This window comes from Manis pentadactyla, chromosome 17, assembly GCF_030020395.1.
Source record: "Manis pentadactyla isolate mManPen7 chromosome 17, mManPen7.hap1, whole genome shotgun sequence".
Classification (NCBI taxonomy): Eukaryota; Metazoa; Chordata; class Mammalia; order Pholidota; family Manidae; genus Manis; species Manis pentadactyla.
Genome location: NC_080035.1, coordinates 14,514,749 through 14,533,531, shown reverse-complemented (window position 1 = coordinate 14,533,531; position 18,783 = coordinate 14,514,749). Strand labels below are relative to the sequence as shown.

General features: G+C 36.3%; 1 protein-coding gene across 5 annotated transcripts in view; it reads right to left on the bottom strand.

The window, feature by feature from the left end:
- VWA8 (von Willebrand factor A domain containing 8) overlaps positions 1–18,783 on the bottom strand; it is a 392,879-nt gene that overhangs the window by 127,284 nt on the left and 246,812 nt on the right. For all 5 annotated transcript variants that reach the window (XM_057494495.1, XM_036932428.2, XM_036932430.2 and 2 more), the window contains 8 exons: positions 17,311–17,449; positions 15,205–15,404; positions 8,743–8,853; positions 7,791–7,855; positions 7,250–7,375; positions 6,025–6,134; positions 5,232–5,386; positions 1,933–2,125 (listed from right to left, as the gene is read on the bottom strand). In XM_057494495.1, coding sequence (XP_057350478.1) covers positions 1,933–2,125; positions 5,232–5,386; positions 6,025–6,134; positions 7,250–7,375; positions 7,791–7,855; positions 8,743–8,853; positions 15,205–15,404; positions 17,311–17,449 — 1,099 coding nt within the window. The remainder of the gene's footprint in view (positions 1–1,932; positions 2,126–5,231; positions 5,387–6,024; positions 6,135–7,249; positions 7,376–7,790; positions 7,856–8,742; positions 8,854–15,204; positions 15,405–17,310; positions 17,450–18,783) is intronic.

Genomic DNA, 18,783 nt, shown 5'->3' with positions numbered 1-18,783 from the left:
GCATGGAGAATATAGCCAATGTTTCTATAACATCTTTCTATGTTGACAGCAACTGCACTAGTGGGGGTGAGGATTTAAGAATATGGGTAACTATTGAACCACTGTGTTGTATACTTGAAAATCAATCTAAGTCAGCATATCAATGATACTTGAATAATAAAAAAATAATTAAAAAAAAAATTCCTATCCTAACACTGTACTGCAAGGGTCAGTTTATTCACCTACCTTTCTTACTATAAAAAACATTTTAAGGAAATGGTGATTTATTTGGAAGGAACTAATTCTAAATATTATCATATAACAGGACTTTTCAAACCCAGTAATAGATTACTATAATACATTTAGCATTATATTTTTGAAGTCCACATCAATACAATCAATGTAAACACAAGGACAACATACAACCATTATGATGCAAATAATAACCAGTGGCTCAATGACTAAAATTTTCATAATTATCCACTATGATGAAAGCCCATGTGGTTCAGTAAGAATAAATGTACTTGGGACTGGAGGACCCTGGTACAAATCCCGGCTTGACTGGCCACTGGTGGGGTGATGCTTGGCAAGTCATTTTACCTCTCTCTGTCAGTTTTCCTACATATAAATTAGAGGGCACACAACATCCAAAAGACAAGCAACATCAAGTGCTGGCGAGGATGTGGAGAAAGGGGAACCCTCCTACACTGCTGGTGGGAATGTAAATTAGTTAAAACATTGTGGAAAGCAATATAGAGGTTCCTCAAAAAACTAAAAATAGCAATACCATTTGACCCAGGAATTTCACTTCTAGGAATTTACCTGAGGAAAACAAGATCACAGATTCAAAAAGACATATGCACCCCTATGTTTATCACAGCACCATTTACAATAGCCAAGATATGGAAGCAACCTAAGCATCCATCAGTAGATGAATGGATAAAGAAGATGTGGTACATATACATAATGGAATATTACTCAGCCATAAGAAGAAAACAAATCCTACCATTTGCAACAACATGGATGGAGCTAGTGGGTATTATGTTCAATGAAATAAGCCAGGTGGAGAAAGACAAGTACCAAATGATTTCACTCATTTGTGGAGTATAACAACAAAGCAAGAACTGAAGGAACAAAACAGCAGCAGACTCCAGACTCCAAGAATGGACTAGCAGTTACCAAAGGGAAAGAGGTTGGAGAGGTGGATGGGAAGGGAGGGAGAAGGGGATTAAGGAGTATTAGGATTAGCACACAGAATATAGGGGGAGCACGGAGAAGGCAGTATAGCACAGATAGTATAAGTAGTGACTTTATAGCATCTTACTGTGCTGATGGACAGTGACTGTAATGGGGTATATGGTGGGGACTTGATAATAGTGGGGAATGTAGTAACCACAATGTTGCTCATGTGAAACCTTTGAAGACTCACATGGTATATCAATGATACCTTAATAAAAAAATAAAATTAGAGGGCACATTAACAACAGAATGGGGATTTGAATATTAAATGAATTTATACAAGGAAAAGTGGTCAGCACAGAACCGGCCTTGTTATCCAGTAATAAACGTAGGTTGACTTTGAGAGCACTGGGAAATGAACCAGTCTGCATAAGCCCCTCGCCTGGAGTCATAGGAGTTTAAGACAAAAGTCAGGTTCCATGTTCTATGTCTAATATTCTAATACTTTTTCAAATTCTTTTTGAAAACATGCTCTATGTTATTGTGTACACTGTCATGCAAATGAACATGAGTTCTAACAGCAATGGCTACAGCCACACACTGTGAGAAGCTGAGTGAAAAAACTTACAGAACACATATAGGTCTTTTTAGCTAATAGACTGTTAGAATTATTTGTATTTATAAATATAGAATGATAATGATGAACTAGATATTCCTACCAAAAGCAAACTATCTTTACTATCTTGGTAAGTGAGGAATTGGTAAGTTTCTCACCTTTTGGGTAGATATCTTTTAGAGGGACTTCTCCTGGGGGCAAAATCCTGACTATTTGATTCGTATCTAAAAGAGTCACACAGTTGCTCTGTTTTGGAGTTTCACTTGTCCTTCCTCCATAGAACGCTGTATTAGTGACCCTTGATTCATGCAAAGATGATGGCCTTTTCCAAGAATAAACTTCACTGGGTGACTGAAAAAAAAAAGAGAGAGAGAGAGAGTAAAGTGCTGAAGTACTATAAACTACATTCACCACAACTTTTATAACACAGTCCTGTAAACCGATACCAGTGCTAAACTGATATTTCAGAAGTAAAAGAAAATCAAATTATTCCTTAGCTTTTTTCAATTTGGTACTGGAGGCAGCTGCTTAGTCAATAGTCATTTTTCAGACAAGTGTGAAATATACAAAATATTTTTTGTCTTAAAGTGAATGATAATGAAAAAGAGGGTATATTACAGTATAGTTAACTTTAAAATAAAGCAAACACCTAATGCATCCACTATCTTGCATAAGGAAAAGAATAACCCGTATTGCCGAGGTCCCTGGAGTGTCCCTTCACAGTCACATCCCTTTGTCTCTCCTACCTGTAAAGGCTTCTAGAATTTTGTGTTATTCTTTCCTCTTGTTTTACTTTAAATTCTTACTGTGTATGTATTTATCCTTCCCTACTCCAAAATTATAGTTCAGCAGGAATTAATTTTTGTGAATTGCATGAGTCAGGGATCCATGTTCATCCTTTTTTCACATGAATAGCTGATTGTCCAAATGCCGGTAACCTTGGCCAACTGGTCACCATTGCTATCATAAAGCACACAGTTCCATATGTTGCACAGTTACATCTGTTTTGGGGGCACTTCATCCTGTTCTACCATATATTTTTCTACTCCTAGGCCATTACCACATGGCCTTAGTTACTGAAATTTTGTAACAAACCTTGAAATTTAGTGGGGCAAGTACCTCCTCTGCTTCTTGTTGTTCTTCCTCAGGAAAGGCTTGGTTACTGTTTGCCCCTGCTCTTCCATAAACATGTATGAGAGTTGCATTTGCTCTGCATCCTTGTCAGTACTTAGTATTGCCAGTACTTTTTATTTTATCCATTCCAATAGGCATGTAGGAATATCTCATCATGGTTTTAATTGCATTTAATTACTGACTCATGATGTTGAACATCTTTTCATGAGGGCCTTCTCACTTGCTCAGACTCTGACTTCTAATATCAGACACTGGGCCATTGTTGCCCATTTTTTATATTGGGTTATTTGTTTTCTTACTCTTGAGTTTTAAGAAATCTTCATATATTCTGAATACAAGCCCTTTTTTGGAAATGTGACCTGCCAAAATTTTCTCCCAGTCTGTTGATTGTCTTTGCATTCTCTTAAGTGTCTTTGACAGAATTGAAGTTTTAATTTTGATGAAATTCAATTTATCAAAATTTTTTTTTTATAGTGTCTAAGATGCTCAGCACAATGTTTAACAGAAGTGGTGATAGCGGGTATCCTTATCTTATTCTTCACATTAAAAGAAATGCTTTTAATGTTTCACTACAAGGATGATATTTTGTAGGTTTTTATAGCTATTTGGTATTAGGTTAACAAAGTTATAATAACTTTATTTATGTGTCTCTTACAGTGCTATAAAGTTAATAAGAGGTGACATAAACCTCTTTGTTGATCGTTTTATGAAGAATCAAGAAATTCACATACAAGCTGAAAGGCACTGTGGTGCAGTAAAAAGGACATGAGTCTGCATGTCAGTCACACCTGACAAATCCCAGCTCGCTTACTCACAATCTTTGGGGCCTAGGGGATATCATTCCTGTTTCTGTTTCTTCATCTATGAAACCGTGTAGAATTGTTGTAAAAATTAATTATCATGTGTGAAAGGGTTTAGAATAGTACAGTGCCTAACTACTGGGATCTAAAAAAATATGACTGTTATAAAATGTTGAAAGGCTACATGACTCTAATCTTTCATTTGACAAATACTCATTGAACACCTCCCATGTGATGGGTACCATACTAAATACAGGGGATGGAGCTTTTAGTTTAACAAGGTCACTAGTCCTAAGGGATGTAAAGGATTTCTGTATGATAAATACAAACAGTGCCTTACACTCAGCTTTTACTTTCTTAACAGTGTATTTCTATACTAATTTCTTCAATCAGAAGATCAATTTTTTAGTAGTTCATCCTCAGACATTTAGCTCCAGTATTTTCTCTACTGATAGTAGCAATCATTGCAGAAAGCATATTAAAACATACCTCTTTTAGTTAGTCAAGGTTGCTGTGCATTCTGTATTCAAATAAGATGTATCATTTTCAGTTATATAATAACCACAGCAAATGCTTTTCACTTAATAATAGAAAGACATATGGCAAAGTCCTAAGCCACATATTATCCATTGGGTTTTGCATTTCAAAAGTCTTATACTGTTAAGTAATCACAATCCATTAATTACATTAAAATTTTGAGGCATGAGATCGGTGTACCATTATGCAGAACCCATATTTTTATCTTTAGATGATAACCATCCCATCTAAAAGCTACAAAGGAAATGATGAAAATTAAATGCTTAGTCAAAACACACAGAGCTACGTCTAAGGTTATTAGGTGGCAACTTGGACTGAAATAACCTTTATATTTCATTTTCCTATATTTCCATCACGGAAAGATGGTGCCTTGTTTCATCTGAAGTCAACTACAAATAGCCTCTTCTTTACAGATAATAGTAAATATAAGCCGAAGGGACTAAGAGCCAATTAAGTGGAAACCATCACCATTTATAGCATAATCTGGATGCTGCAAAGACATAACTCAGAGTAAAACTCAGTGGGAAGTGAATTGATGTTCATGAGTGTTGAAAAATGTAATCTACAGCAATGAGGTCCCAACAGATTTAATTTTTGTAAATTCTAGAAGACATGTTACTCTGTTGGTCTCAAAGTGTTCCTCTTGACAGACTGCATGAGCACACATTAAGACAACATGATATAAAATCAACAGCAGGCTAAGCATTTAACTGTGCCATCTGAATTCCCATGTATGGAGAATACTGCTTCTCCTTAATTTACATTTTTAGTGCTAATTACACTTTGGGTGTTGATTTTTAAAAAAGCAATGAAACTTTATAGGTAGAACCCATTTTTTAATGCCTGATTTGGAATATAGACTTGATCTGAAATGTTTACCATAATATCACTACATGTTTAGTTACCCCCTCAAACAGCCTGAGAGATTGCAGATCAAACTGAGCGGAAGAAAAATTTATTAAAAAATTTATAAAACTGATGCTCACCATGAGATCTGGGAAGCCAACAACAATTGTAGCGTAATTACTCTCATCTGAGAGAATTCGGTTAGGAGAGGCAATCTTTTGTCCCACAGCTGAACTTAGATTTTCAGATGATAGTTGATCACTTGAAATTTTATGAGGTATGCTGAAATCTGTTTCTAAAGAGTCAGAGAAACATTAGACACCATATCCCCTAAAATACTTCAGTTATTAGTTTTTGCAAGATTTCACTCTCACCAACTCACACAGAAAAGCAAGAGTTAAAAAAGAGACAATATTTTAAATTACATTCATGGCCTTTTGTCTGAGAAAACTCAGTCCTTACTAGCAACACATCTTCTCAAGGTGATTTCAAGTATTTGATTCAAGGAATTCAAAATTTTATTAGTGAGAAATACTATCATGAATAGCACCTTGCAAAAAAGATGTGAAACTGACCCAACCCAGGGTTGGCGGTGGTATATTTTGGATTATTTTTCGTAAGTACTGTTCATCCCCCCAAACTGTGATGAATTAAGTAGAAATCCTTATGGTCTAAGTAAAAAAGAAAAAATCCTATCCTAAGATAGACTTGGAAGCTAAATGTACATAAAAATTCTGGTTTGTCAGCTAAAAAATTCAAAGATAGAACTTAAAAGATGGTAGATTCTTATTCGCTATTTCTAGTACAGGGACTAAGTTTTCTCTTTTGGTATAAATTTAACATATGTTGATATTAGTGCTCTTAAATGCTTCTAAAGGACAGTGGGCACGTTAAGCACCTGTGCAGCATAAACACAAAGAACAGAGTACGTACCTCGTGTAACTCCATGCCCCGTGCCGGGAGGCTCCTCGTTCAGCACACACAGCTGGCAAACCCCACTGTCCTCGGATCCGATGTGCGCAGGCTTCGTCAGAAGATATTTCCTGTAAACAAGCAAAACATTCAAGTGAAAATTTTTTCTTTTTCTAGTAACTGTAAAGCCAGACCACAAAAAATCAAGAATTCCCTGCCACCAAAGCCTCCTTGTTTTATTCTGAGGATAATTCGCAGCATCAGAGTTACATCATGAATTAATAGGAACTTCTCAACACCACATATAAAGAGCAGTGCCTACTAACCATGCAGTAATTAATGCGAACTGAAAACCTAACACTTCCTATAAGAAAAAGGGCTGTTAAAAAAAAAAATCAATGCTAATGAGACACACTCTTATTATTATGGGCCTCCTGTTGATATGATGGTTTGCTCAGCTAGTAAGTGGGAGTCTGGCCTCTGGTTTGTGAACAGCTAAGGGACAGAAGCCTTCACCACTGTAATCCCCTTGATCTACTTATTTTTAAGGTTTCTAAAATCGGGATGTATAAATAGCCAGAAAGAAATCTTTTGCAGCAGGCTACTTCTGCTTGTCTGCAGAGGGGCAGAGAGAGCCTGCATTTAGCTAGTGGTTGTAATGCATGAGGAAGAGGACTCAAAATTTCCTGGGCAGCCTATTCATCCCAAGTACACAAAATGTACCTTTTATCAAGAAATGTACAGTCCAAGGGGGAGGCAACACAAACATAAATATAACCAAATAAGAGCACATAAGATAAAATGAAGAAGAAACTTCTAAGGGGTGGATTCTGTGGAGTTACAAAAAATCAACAGCTAAAGGACTGAGACTGTGGCCCTTTGAAGAGAGGATAAACTGAGAATCTAATTTGAACTATCTCTAGTTTGGCAAAAATACAGTGAATTTTCAATGTGCTAATAGGAAAAAGCCCAAATAAATATGGAGCATATGTAAAAGGCATTAATTTTTACTGTTTATTTCAATGCTGTCCTCTGAAACACTTTTATAATTACTCTGTGAAGTCACATTTAATCTGTTTGAACTGGCTCTCCCCCTCCCCTCCCAGCCTTCACCTACAGAGATGCTGCCCAATTTGGAAAATGTTAATAGGCAGACCCAGGAAGACAGAACAGTGAGGATGCGAGACAACTGATAAGCAAAGCTGAGCTACCGCACATTCCGTGACATACTATGTAATCCACCCACCGATTTGTTCTGCTCTCCACCAGAAGCCATTTGTCCTCTGCTACAAGAAAAACCGTCTTAAGGTTGATGGGAAGTGAGATGGTGTGAGCTCGCCCTTCTAGAACATCCAGCACAGTCAGGCTGTTCCTGAAAAAGTAGAAGAGAACTCTATCAGAAAGGAAATGTGGGGGTCACGTCTGAGCAACAACGGCACAATCATTTCATGATATGTCATGCACACTGAAGAGAATGTCTTTAAGACTAAATAATAACATAGAAAGATGTTAATTGAGAAAACGGATATACAACATTCTAAGCTGTGCAAGGGTCTCATAAGAAGAAATAATGAAGGGTGATAGCTGCCATGCTAGCAGTCACTGTCTTTGGAATTAGGAGTGATGTCTCTTCTTTTTCAATGTTTTACAATGTGGGATGAGTTACACTTATAATAAAGCATTTATAATTTGGTGACATTAGCTTTACAGTAAACAGGTACAATTAAAAGATGACATAGACTGCAAGAAACAAGGACCCCAGCTTAAATCTACAATGATGAGCTCACCCTTTTTCTTTGTAGAATACCAGCCAGTTATTGTGTGAAAATTCTTTACACATTTTATATGTTTCCTGAAAACAAAACAAAACACAATATTCACATTAAGTGTGTCAGATGTAGTCAGGTCTCTTCAGTGGCTAAATTCTTCAAAGTGTAAAACATAATTCTTTGAGAAGCTACCTCTTTATCCACTCTAAGCCTCTTCTGATAACATTCATTAAAATATATTCAAAATTTATTGTGAAGTATATACTAGAACATCTTTAGAATAAAATTTAAAAAATAATGCCAAATGCTGCTTAGAAATAAGCATGCTATCTGGTAATTAACTGTGGAATTTATACTATAACATAGATACATAGGAAATAATTTGTCTTAGATTTGGATACATTTATGACATTTAAAATCTCTTTTTTAACAGTTTTTTAATACTTAAGAATACTGTCCAGCTGGGCAGAGTGTAAGCCTTATTTTATATCCATTACCTTTTTTCTGAATGACAGGATAAATTCTCTTGGGTTAGCCTAAAATGTTTATTTACTTGTTTAATTTAGTTAATAAACTATTTATCTAGTAGGTTGCAACCAGGTGTCATACTTATGGGTTTACATATAAATCCAAAACAAACACATAACTGGAAAACAGGTTAAAGTGACTGCACAATCAGGAATTTGTCATGAACATCACACTCAAATAGTTTATGGTGTCCTATTATTATTAGTTTGATCCTAACAAGTCTTCATGTGAGTATGAAGGATACAAAAAGAAGATACTGTAATTTAATGATATGTGCATCTATCTATCTATATCTATATGTACTGTATTAAAATCTGTAAGTGCATAAAGAAAACTCTCTTGTGCATTATAGAAACACAAGCCTCAGAAGGGCATGCAACTCTGTGGTTAGAAACCTAAAGAAAAGCCTTGGCATTTTGCTGGCCAAGTTGGTATCGCTTACGGCTTCCTCCTTGTTCCACCAGGAAGGTTTCTTAGATGTGACCTCTTCTGTAGGGAGGACGAGCCGGCGAAGGGCATGGCCAGTGGTATCTAACAATAGGATGACATTACTCTGGAAATAAAAACAATAGTGAAGGAAGGCAGCACAGCACAGAGAAGACAAGTAATGACTCTATAGCATCTTACTATGCTGATAGGCAGTGACTGCAGTGGGGGGTGGTGAGGGCTTGATACTATGGGTGAATGTTGAAAATATAATGTTGCTCATGTGAAACCTTCATAAGATTGTATATGATACTTTAATAAAATAAAATAAAAATAAAAACAATAGTGAAGAGCTCAACATGTGTTGCTTTTTTAAGAAAAACAGCAGCTTTTTGGCAATCTGGAAATAAAGCATAGAGTGATAAATGAAAGGGAGGATGACAACATTGAAGTACTTAAGTGACACCCCAAAGACACTAAATGATTTTCCTTAGTACAAAATTTAAAGCACTAGATGGTTTTGTGAAGGTATTTCTGATTATGTAACACAGGAGGTATTTTCTTTGTAGATTTTTATCTCACAACCATTCCCTTCTAAAAATAGGCTAGCTTAACCATGTTTCTGTTTTATTATATATTAATGAGGAAATTTAGAGGATTGATTATTTTTAAAAAGTCCATTTATTTTTATCAAAATTACACTTAAAGAAATGTTCTGTTGAAAACTCTCTTACACTGTGCATAATTAAATCTCATTTATTCTCTTCACAAATCCAGGTTCAGGTCAGAAAATACATACATAATATAAAGATGGGTTAGCAGGAAAATACAAAGGATCACAAGAGCCTGGCTAATAATGACTTTTCTTCATCGTGAAATTCCCTGAGCTTGAGGAACTTAGCTGGTGCTCTAATACTGTACAAAGAGGACTTTTCCAGGAGTAGTAATCACAGTTATGCAAATGAAGTAATAATCTCTCAGTAATTACGAGTGTTTTTTTTCCAAGAGAAGAATTTTAAATAAACCTTAAGCATTAAATAAATACGGAGAAACACATGAAATAAGAATTTAAAACTGAGGAAGCCAGAAAAGATGAAATATTTTAAGGAGATGCACAGAAGCTGGCTTTTTAAGTAAAATATAAAGACATCTGATTAGAGTAACAGGTTTGCACAAAAGCACTTGCAAGTTGTTTGCCCAGACCTCACTGTTAGACAATTGTCTTTTCTTTCTTACTTGTTTTTGTTTTGTTTGAAATTTGGGGCTCCTCCAGTTACCCTAAGTCTTACAAACTTTTCATTTCAAGAACTTTCTTTGGGTAAAATAAAGTCACAAAAGCACCCATAGAATTAATACACACTTAGCAAAATATAGGAAACGTAATATAAAATGTTTGTTCATAATACATATTGGGCAGCTTACATTTAAAGAACAAAGGAGAATACAATGATGAATTAACCATGGCCCTTGCCCTGTTATGTAATCCAGTTAGAGAGAAAGAAAAACAATGTAAAAACATTTGTGACTCATCTGTGTTGGATGAATACATGGGACCCCATAGTGTGGTTTCAAATTTATTTTACTAACTAATTTTACTGAAGCGCTCAAGAATTAAAGTGCTATTCACACAATATAGTTTCCTTTCCTTCATACACTGCATCTTGGCTATATTAAAAAAGCCTACTAAGCACGTTAACAATGCTTAAAAATTTCCACAAACATCACTCTTACGAGTGCATCATTGTGTATAATATTCAATTCTCCATGAAGAATTTGTGTTAGGAATATCCCTTTTAAAATCAACATTTTTTAAGGTTTAAATTTGCATATATTTTTATTAGAATAGACAAATTTTAGTACAAGGGAGATCTTCTTTTCAGATGTTAATGTAATCCTGGTTATTAGCACATTATTCTCATTAAGCAATAACTGTTTACAGTGTGAATCTTTTTAGCTTATAACAGAAAACACAGTGTAAATATATAAGAAATGTTCCTGGCATTTGAAAGTTTGAAAATGATAGTGATACCCTGAAGTTTTCCTTAAGAAAATATAATAATAAGTTAAAAATTTACAGTCTCCATTCTAGATTAAATCTTATTTAAGTATTTTTTAAAGGAGAAACTGTTTTGTAGGATAAATATGTACAACATTAACATGAATTCTCATCTCTTAAGCAATTTGGGGTAATATTAACTTTTCTAAGCAAAAGAAGTCCTAAAAATAGTGTTTGATCCCAAAATATGATTAAGCATAAGAATAAGCTGATGATTAAACAGATACGATTAAGCAAAAAATAAGTTACTACGGTTTTGCATTTTTCTTCCTTTTTAGGGTCTAACCCTTATACACTCATAACTTGGTGTAAGTGAACTAAAAATGTGTGTCTTTCTAAGTGAAGGAAAACATATATTTTTGTATTTAGAGATAGTTTTAGAGGCAACTGGTAACACGAAGGAGTTCTGTTGCTCCATTCTTTTAGATGTTAATGGTTTCCTTTTGAAAATGACTAATGATATAGTCTGTCTGAGTTTAAAAATAGAACTTTGCGTCACACATGAGTACATGTAACTGTGGCTTTGGTGCTCCTTTAAGGGGGGCAGGCAGGAGAAGCAAGCGAGCAATTTTATTATGTTTGACTGGGAGAAAAGTAACCTCTGGATGACCTCAATGTCCTAAAGTCTGAAATTCTGAACTTTGTACAGACGTAATAAGTAATCTCATGGGGGGGTGGGGGAGTGTCTTTATTTTTAGGCATGGCAAAGTTTCCCTTTCCTCACTTAAGGTTTTATTTTAGCAAGGAATTTTTGAACGACTTAAACTGACCAGGGAAATGCACCCATAGCAAAGCTTTATAAAGACAAGGGATAGATAAATTAATGCAAGTACTTCTCTGCAATATTTTAGTTCCATTTTCATTTAGGGAAGAATGGAGAAGAAGAAATTGATGGCAGTGCCCTGGTTTTTTATTCGATTAGAATAACTGGTCATTTGTTAAACTTTACAGCTGCATGCTGTTCATTTGGAATTAAGGAGATCTTATAATCTAACAGGGTCATAATACAAAGTAGACAGCTAAAACATCCTCTCTGGGAAAAGAAGAGGCAGGTAAATAGAGTGGAATCCTGATAATGACTGCGCAGGTAGCTTTCTGGAAAACTGAAACTGTGGCCAAAGGGATAAGGCAGGTAGCATGCGAGAATGCCAGGAGGCAGTGCTGGCCAAGGAAGCCGAGCACATCTTTACACTGAAACACTTCTCTGATGAAAGTTACTGTAAGTGAACAAAGTATTAATCAGTAATGTTGCCAAATAATGGATCTCTGACAACATAAATACTTGCTGAGAACCTGAAAATTTAGAACTCTGAAAGAACTGATATATATAAATTTGACATCTGAAAATTTCGCAGGATTGTTTGAATAAATACTCCAAATTTAGATTCTTATCCAAAGTTAATTGGCTTACTGAATTAAAAATCTTGAAGACATTATGCATTTTTTATAACAGATTCTTTTGGCTGTAGAATTCAATTCAATGGTATTGGTATTTTGTTGGAAATCGATAAAGTAAAACTTTTAGTTCAATGTGCTGAACACAAACTTTTGTAAGCAAATCTGGATATTTATAAACTTTGCTTACAGGAGAAAGTGAAATGAAAAAAAATAGACAACCAGAAAGAAATTTATTAGCTCAGAATTTATGATAATTATTTAAGGCAAGGCCTAAAGTTAAAGTTGACTTAGTGAAATACTGGAATGTTATTTATGCTATATTTTTCTCTTCCTTAGACACAGTCTAAAGTATTGTTTCTTGGTAACACTTTGCACTCACAGGAGTTTTAAATAGGAAATAACAACACTGCATTTCTTTAATATTTTCTTATGAATACTTTAATAAACATTTTCAGACTATTGTTTTCCCCAAGTATCTGCATTGAGTGAGAGAATGGAAGTTTAATTTGGTGGGTCCAATCCAATTTTGTTTAACTCTCAGTTCTACCATGTATTTACTGGGCAAATTATTTAAACTCTCTGAGTCTCCATTTTCTCACATGAAAATAGGGCTAACTGCTGCCTCACTGGGCTGCTGGAAGAATGACCTCGGATCATGTATGCAACCTTTCACTAGGCACACTGCCAGCCCTTCGTAATCAATCCTTTGCCTCAAGATACTTGTCACGTGCCTTCTGGGATGCCACATCCCCTGGGTTATCCATCTACTTCACTCACTACTCATTTTCAATCCCTTCATAGATTCTTCCTCATCTCCCTGGTTTCTTAATATTGTGCTACCCCAGGGCTTGGTACTTGGACTTCTCTTCTCTGCCCACATTCAGTCCCTTGGTGATCTCTTTCAGTCTCATGGCTTTAAATAATATTTATATGTCAATGACTCCCAAATTTGTATTTCCTGTTCTAACCTCTCCATTGCACTCCAGTTTCATCTACTTAGATGTCTAATAGGCATCTCAAATTTAATCAAACATCAGATCAACCCTCCCAAATAACTTATTTCCTCATCTCAGCTGATGGTGACTCTATCCTTTCAGTTGTTCAGGTCCTAACCCTTGAATTATCTACTCTGTCTCGCCCCATACATTTGATCCATTAGGAAATCCTGTTGGTTCTACCTTCAACATATATCCAGAATCCATCATTACTTATGACCTCCATCTTCCTCCGAACTGCAATTATCTCTTGCCTGGATCATTGCAAAAATCTCTCAACTAGTCTCCTTCATTCTGCCTTAGCACCCATAGACCATTCACCACAGAGAAGCCAGAAAAATACTTTAAAAATGTCAGATCATACTACTCCTCTGCCTGAAACCCTCTAACACCTTCCCCTTTCATGCACAGCCAGGGTCCAGAGCATCACATGGTCTATCAGGCTCTACCCAATGTATTTCCCCACCCTTTCCACCATGTCCGTACCCTGGGTGGCCACCTTATATTCTTCTCCTCATTCAGTCTTTTCCAACATACTTTGAAGATGGAAAAGAGGCATTTCCCAGCCTCTGGGCCTTTAAAATTATAATTCCCTTTGCTTGGAACTCTCTTAATCCAAGTATCTGGTCTCCCCTTCACTTCCGTCAAGTCTTTACTTAAATATCACCTTCTCAGGCAATCCCTGCCCACCTGCCATATTTTAAATAGCAATCTTTCTCCTGGCCTTCTATTTTACTCTTCTTTTCATCTTCTAACTTAAGATATAATTTAATTATTTATTCTGCTTATTATCTTTCTGCACCAGAATATAAGCTATTGAGGACAAGGATTTTTGCTGTTTTGTTTACTGCAGTATCCCCAATAGTAGGCACATGATATATATTTGTTGAATGAATAAATATACTTAATATGGTATTGGTAGATACAAGGTGGGTGATAGGTATGCAAAAACATTACAGCCCTTTCTCTTGGTAAAGAAGTTTACCTTAGACCTTTAGAATTCTCACTTTTGAAACATAGCCTGTCTTTTAATCTTTATTTTCTGTTTGGAATTATTTTTAGCCTGACCCTGGGCATCTGTACTTTCAATTAGTGCCATCTTACAATAGTAGTGATGGTTGGGACTTAAGCATCATTAGATGCATCTCAATGTATTCCTGCAATGGACTGAGTATTTTATGTCCTCTCCAAATCCATAGGTTGACATCCTAAGCTCCATTGTATTAGGAGTGGGGCCTAGTGGAGGTGATCAAACAGGGTAGAGTCCTCATGAATGGGATTACTGCTCCCATAAAAGAGACACCAAAAAATTCCCTTCCTCCTTGCTCCTTGCCATGTGAGGTTATGGGGAAAAGACAGCTATCTAGGAAGTGGGTTCTCACAAACACTAATTTGCTGGTGCCTTAATCTTGGACTTCCTGGCCTCCTGGGCTATGAGAAGTAAGTATCTGTTGTATATAAGCGATCTCGTCTATGTTATTTGTGTTACAGCATCCTAGAGAGACCAAGACACTTCATTCAGTGTACTTCTGTGGCTGTCTCCACATAAAAAAGTGTTGTTCAGGTTTCAGATAAAATGTCATGTCCTAAGAGAAGGCATCTCAGCGCTCTTTCTCATTGTGTTCACTCTCCCAGCTCCTCTCAGCCCCATCACTCCTGAGGACGTGGCACTGTTTATTGTCACTACCTAAAATAGGCAAATTTATTTGTGGGTCTATTTGTTTGTTGTCTCTCTCCCCAGAGAATTTAGGCTTCATAGCAAATAATTATCTAGGCTCAAATGTCATTAGTGCTAAGGTTGAGAAACCCTGACTTACATGTTTCTAGAATTATAGGTCATGCTGAAGTCTCTGCAGAGAGGAAGATATCAACCTGTCTTTTTGACACCTGACCCTCCCTTCAGCACCTCTCCTTGATCTCCATGAAAGTGCATATTTTCAGCTACAGATGGAAAATCACTCTTGCCTTTTCCTTCACTTAAGTTACTCTGGGCATAATTGTCCCACGTGAGTAGCCTGGGATGCATTACCTGCTGCTCGTGGAGGATCACTTGACCCTTGAGAGGATTTCCAAGTGGAGCCACTGTCACAAATGGCTGCCAAACTCTACTGGCCATTCTTGGGAAGATGTCAAAAAAATCCACAAAATAGCCACTTTTCCCAGTCATATTCATGAAGTATAAGGTAATGGGATTGCATGCGACCACATAGAGAGTAGTCTCTTCATTTTCTGAAATGACAAAAGTGTTAATTGTGTAGTCTGCGATAGGTTTTCTGACGCTCAAGAGGTCCAGTGAAAACTTCATCATGAGACTGAATGCAGTTGGAATTTAGCAGATGGCTGATAGATGGATTGATTAGGCCAAAAAAGACCATGAGAAGCAATTTAGTTGATGCTCTAAATGGGACCACACCTACCTAGTCAAGGAAGTATCTATTTCTTCCCAGAAGAATTCCACAACATCTCAGGATAACATCATTAAATATTTAACACTCCTTGACGTCAAGAACTTCTTCTTTGTATGAAAGCAAAGTGCTTTGTTCCTCAACAAGGGTTGGTTTTTTCTTATTGTCTTTTTGGCTTAGATGGACAACAGCTGGTTAACACCTTTTCTCTGCTAATCTTCCATTTCCAGATAGCTGCTACATATTTAGGCTTTTCTTGCTATTAATAAGTTCCATTTTTTGATCTTAGCTCTGTGGATCTTATTTCCCAAACTACTGCTTATATTTGAGTATTTCCTTTCACAAAATCTCCATCTTTTCAATGTGTGTTCCATTTTCTAAATTCTGTATCAGTGCTTCAACTTCAAGTACATGAATTACCCGAGTACCTAATGAAAATGCAGATTCTGATTTAGTAGATCTGAGGCGGAGTTTCAGATTCTGCCTTTTCAACAAGCTCCTAGGAAATGCCATTGCTATTGGTTTGAGTTTATTAAGTATGAACTGATTAATCCTCTCTTACTGCAGGCATTATGTGCTGCTTGGCCTTTGAATAAAAAAAAAAAAATACATATATACTGATTTGAACCCAACAACATTCCTTTCTCTCGCAAATACAGAATAGGTTAAAAAGAAAAAAACAAAGAAATAAAAAGGAAAATGAAACCCTTGTTTGCAAATGTGGACAATAGTGAAATAGGGAGTTAAATTATATAAGAGATAGCAACAGTTTCATTTTTAAGAGCCAGTTCTCACAGACTGGCTGCTGCCTGGAATGTCGTGCTGAAACTTGTGAGCCTATGACAAGGTTTAATGAGAAAACAACTCCTGATGAGTCACGCTGCCCCTGGCATGGGGCAGAGAGCACGAGAGCACACTTACCCACAGCCCCGAAATATGAGACGGGGCACTTCAAACTTTATCCATAAAATCCATACTTATTCTCTACCAATGAATGCAAAACATTTTAAAGCACCAATCTGTCATCCAAAACACCTGTACATTTTTAAAGCATATTTTTATTCAAAGTAGCTGATTTTAGTAATAACCAATATCAACAAAACTTATGCAAACAAAAACTTGATTCTGAATTTTTGCCTAAATGATCTTTGTCTTTGGCAAAGTAGAGACTTTCTCCCTCCCCTGAGGTCATCACTCTTGTTTATATCACCCTAGTAACTACCATTAATTGAAAACTGCCAAAAAGTACCCAGGGCACACTACATGAATCAGTAGGTAATGGCAACAGTCCAGAAATGTAGATGCCAAACTTCACATCCTTTATTTGCCATTCTTTACAATTAGTTTAATGACTACAAATCTCTCCAGCCCTGCTTTCGTGGTTCATGTAATCATCAAACCGGAATCCCAGCCAAAAAAAAATCCAGTGTTTCTCCCTTTTCTTTTCCCCTTCTATTTTTAGCACATGCCTGGGTGTGTTTAACTTTGTGCTACAACTGTAATAAGAAACAGACATATGCATACAGACTCAGCAGTGCTTGTGTGGATTCCACAATACTATTTTGTTAGACTATAGGAAATTAGTTCTAAATTACACATAATTGCTGTCCAATTCAAGAGTGACACAGTTCCTGAGTCTATCAGAGTTCTTTATATCTAGAGATTATTTTAATCCCTCTTTTAAAAAAATCAGTGCAGTAAGGAATAATCAGAAGAATTAACTAACATACCACGTGATGTGGCAATGTCACAGACTAAGTTGACTTCATCCAGCGGTAACGTCCAGGAGGTACATTCTTCAGTAAAGGTTTGTGATCTTTCTTCACGTCTCTCTACTGGATACTCCTGTATGTTTATGAGTGCTGGGCCCTAGAATGAAGTAGCTGTTTAAGTTAAGAAGTCTGGATAGTTATCAAAATGTAGTAAAGCTAAAGTTCTTCCAAAATACAGAATTTAAATTCAAATACTCAACATCTTGATACACATCTTCTCCTATTATTGACTGGCATGGTACTCATAACAAAAATATCATATACTTGCACTTATAAATGCTTTCATACATGCTGTCTCTTACTTCCTGTTCTTGTTACTCACAAAATAAATGAGATGTAAAAATCCCATAGAATTTCTCATTACTTTATTCCTTTCTAAGCCAAGAGCAAGTTTTCAAACTCCAAACATTGGGACCCAGAGCTGTCCAAACAAGAATAATTGGTAAATGAATGAATCAGGGTCTGATGGTTCCATTGTGAAGAATGATTATTATTATATCATTATATAGAAGGCAATGCTAAACCTGGGTCTTTGAAAAAGATTCTGAAAAAAAAGTGACATTATTCAACATGAACGTAAGCTGAGGAACTAATTTAATAATGCTATTGATATTAGTACTGGATACTTAGACATGGTTTCCTGGAAGAAGTATACAGACACAAATAAATGGCAATGCTTTGAATGCCTTATAGTCCTAAATTAATAAAAAGTATTTGGGTTAGATGTTGACTATTGTGGCATCCTTGCCCCCATCCCCCACCCCTTTCTATCTAGTTTGTATCTTGGGAGCTGGAATACTAAAAACTACATCCTCATGTTCCCCGGCAGCAAGGGTTCTGGATGTTATTTAGGTTCTGCCAATTAAATGCATTTGCTTGAGATCTGGAAGGCAGAAGAGAGGTAGTGGCCATCTTCTTGCAGCTATAGCAGCTATAGTAGACAAGGAGGCTCTAACAAATAGAAGCAGCCAGATTCCATGCTATACTGCAGGGACTGACAAACTATGGCCCACAGGTCAAATCTAAGCCACTGCCTGCTTTTGTAAATAAAATTTTTACCAGAACACAGCCACTCACTTATTAATATGTTATCTAAGGATGTTTTTGTGCTACCACAGCAGTTAGTAGTGGTGACAGAATCCATATGGCCACAAAACTTGTATTATTTATTATCTGGCCCTTTATAGAAAAAGTTTGCTGATCCTGTTTCACTGCGCAGCTCCTAGCGTCAGGGGTGGTGGGGAAGCAGCAACACGGACCCTGAAATTAAAAGTCTAGCGGCAGCCCCTTGATTTCTCTTCTCTTGTCCTTTCTAAGAATTTTATAAGCATCTAATTCCCACAGTAAATCCCTATCTGCTTGAAATATCTAGAAGGGTTTCTATTGCAACTAGTGACTGATAAGTCTTTCCTTGGCTGTTTACATGAAGAC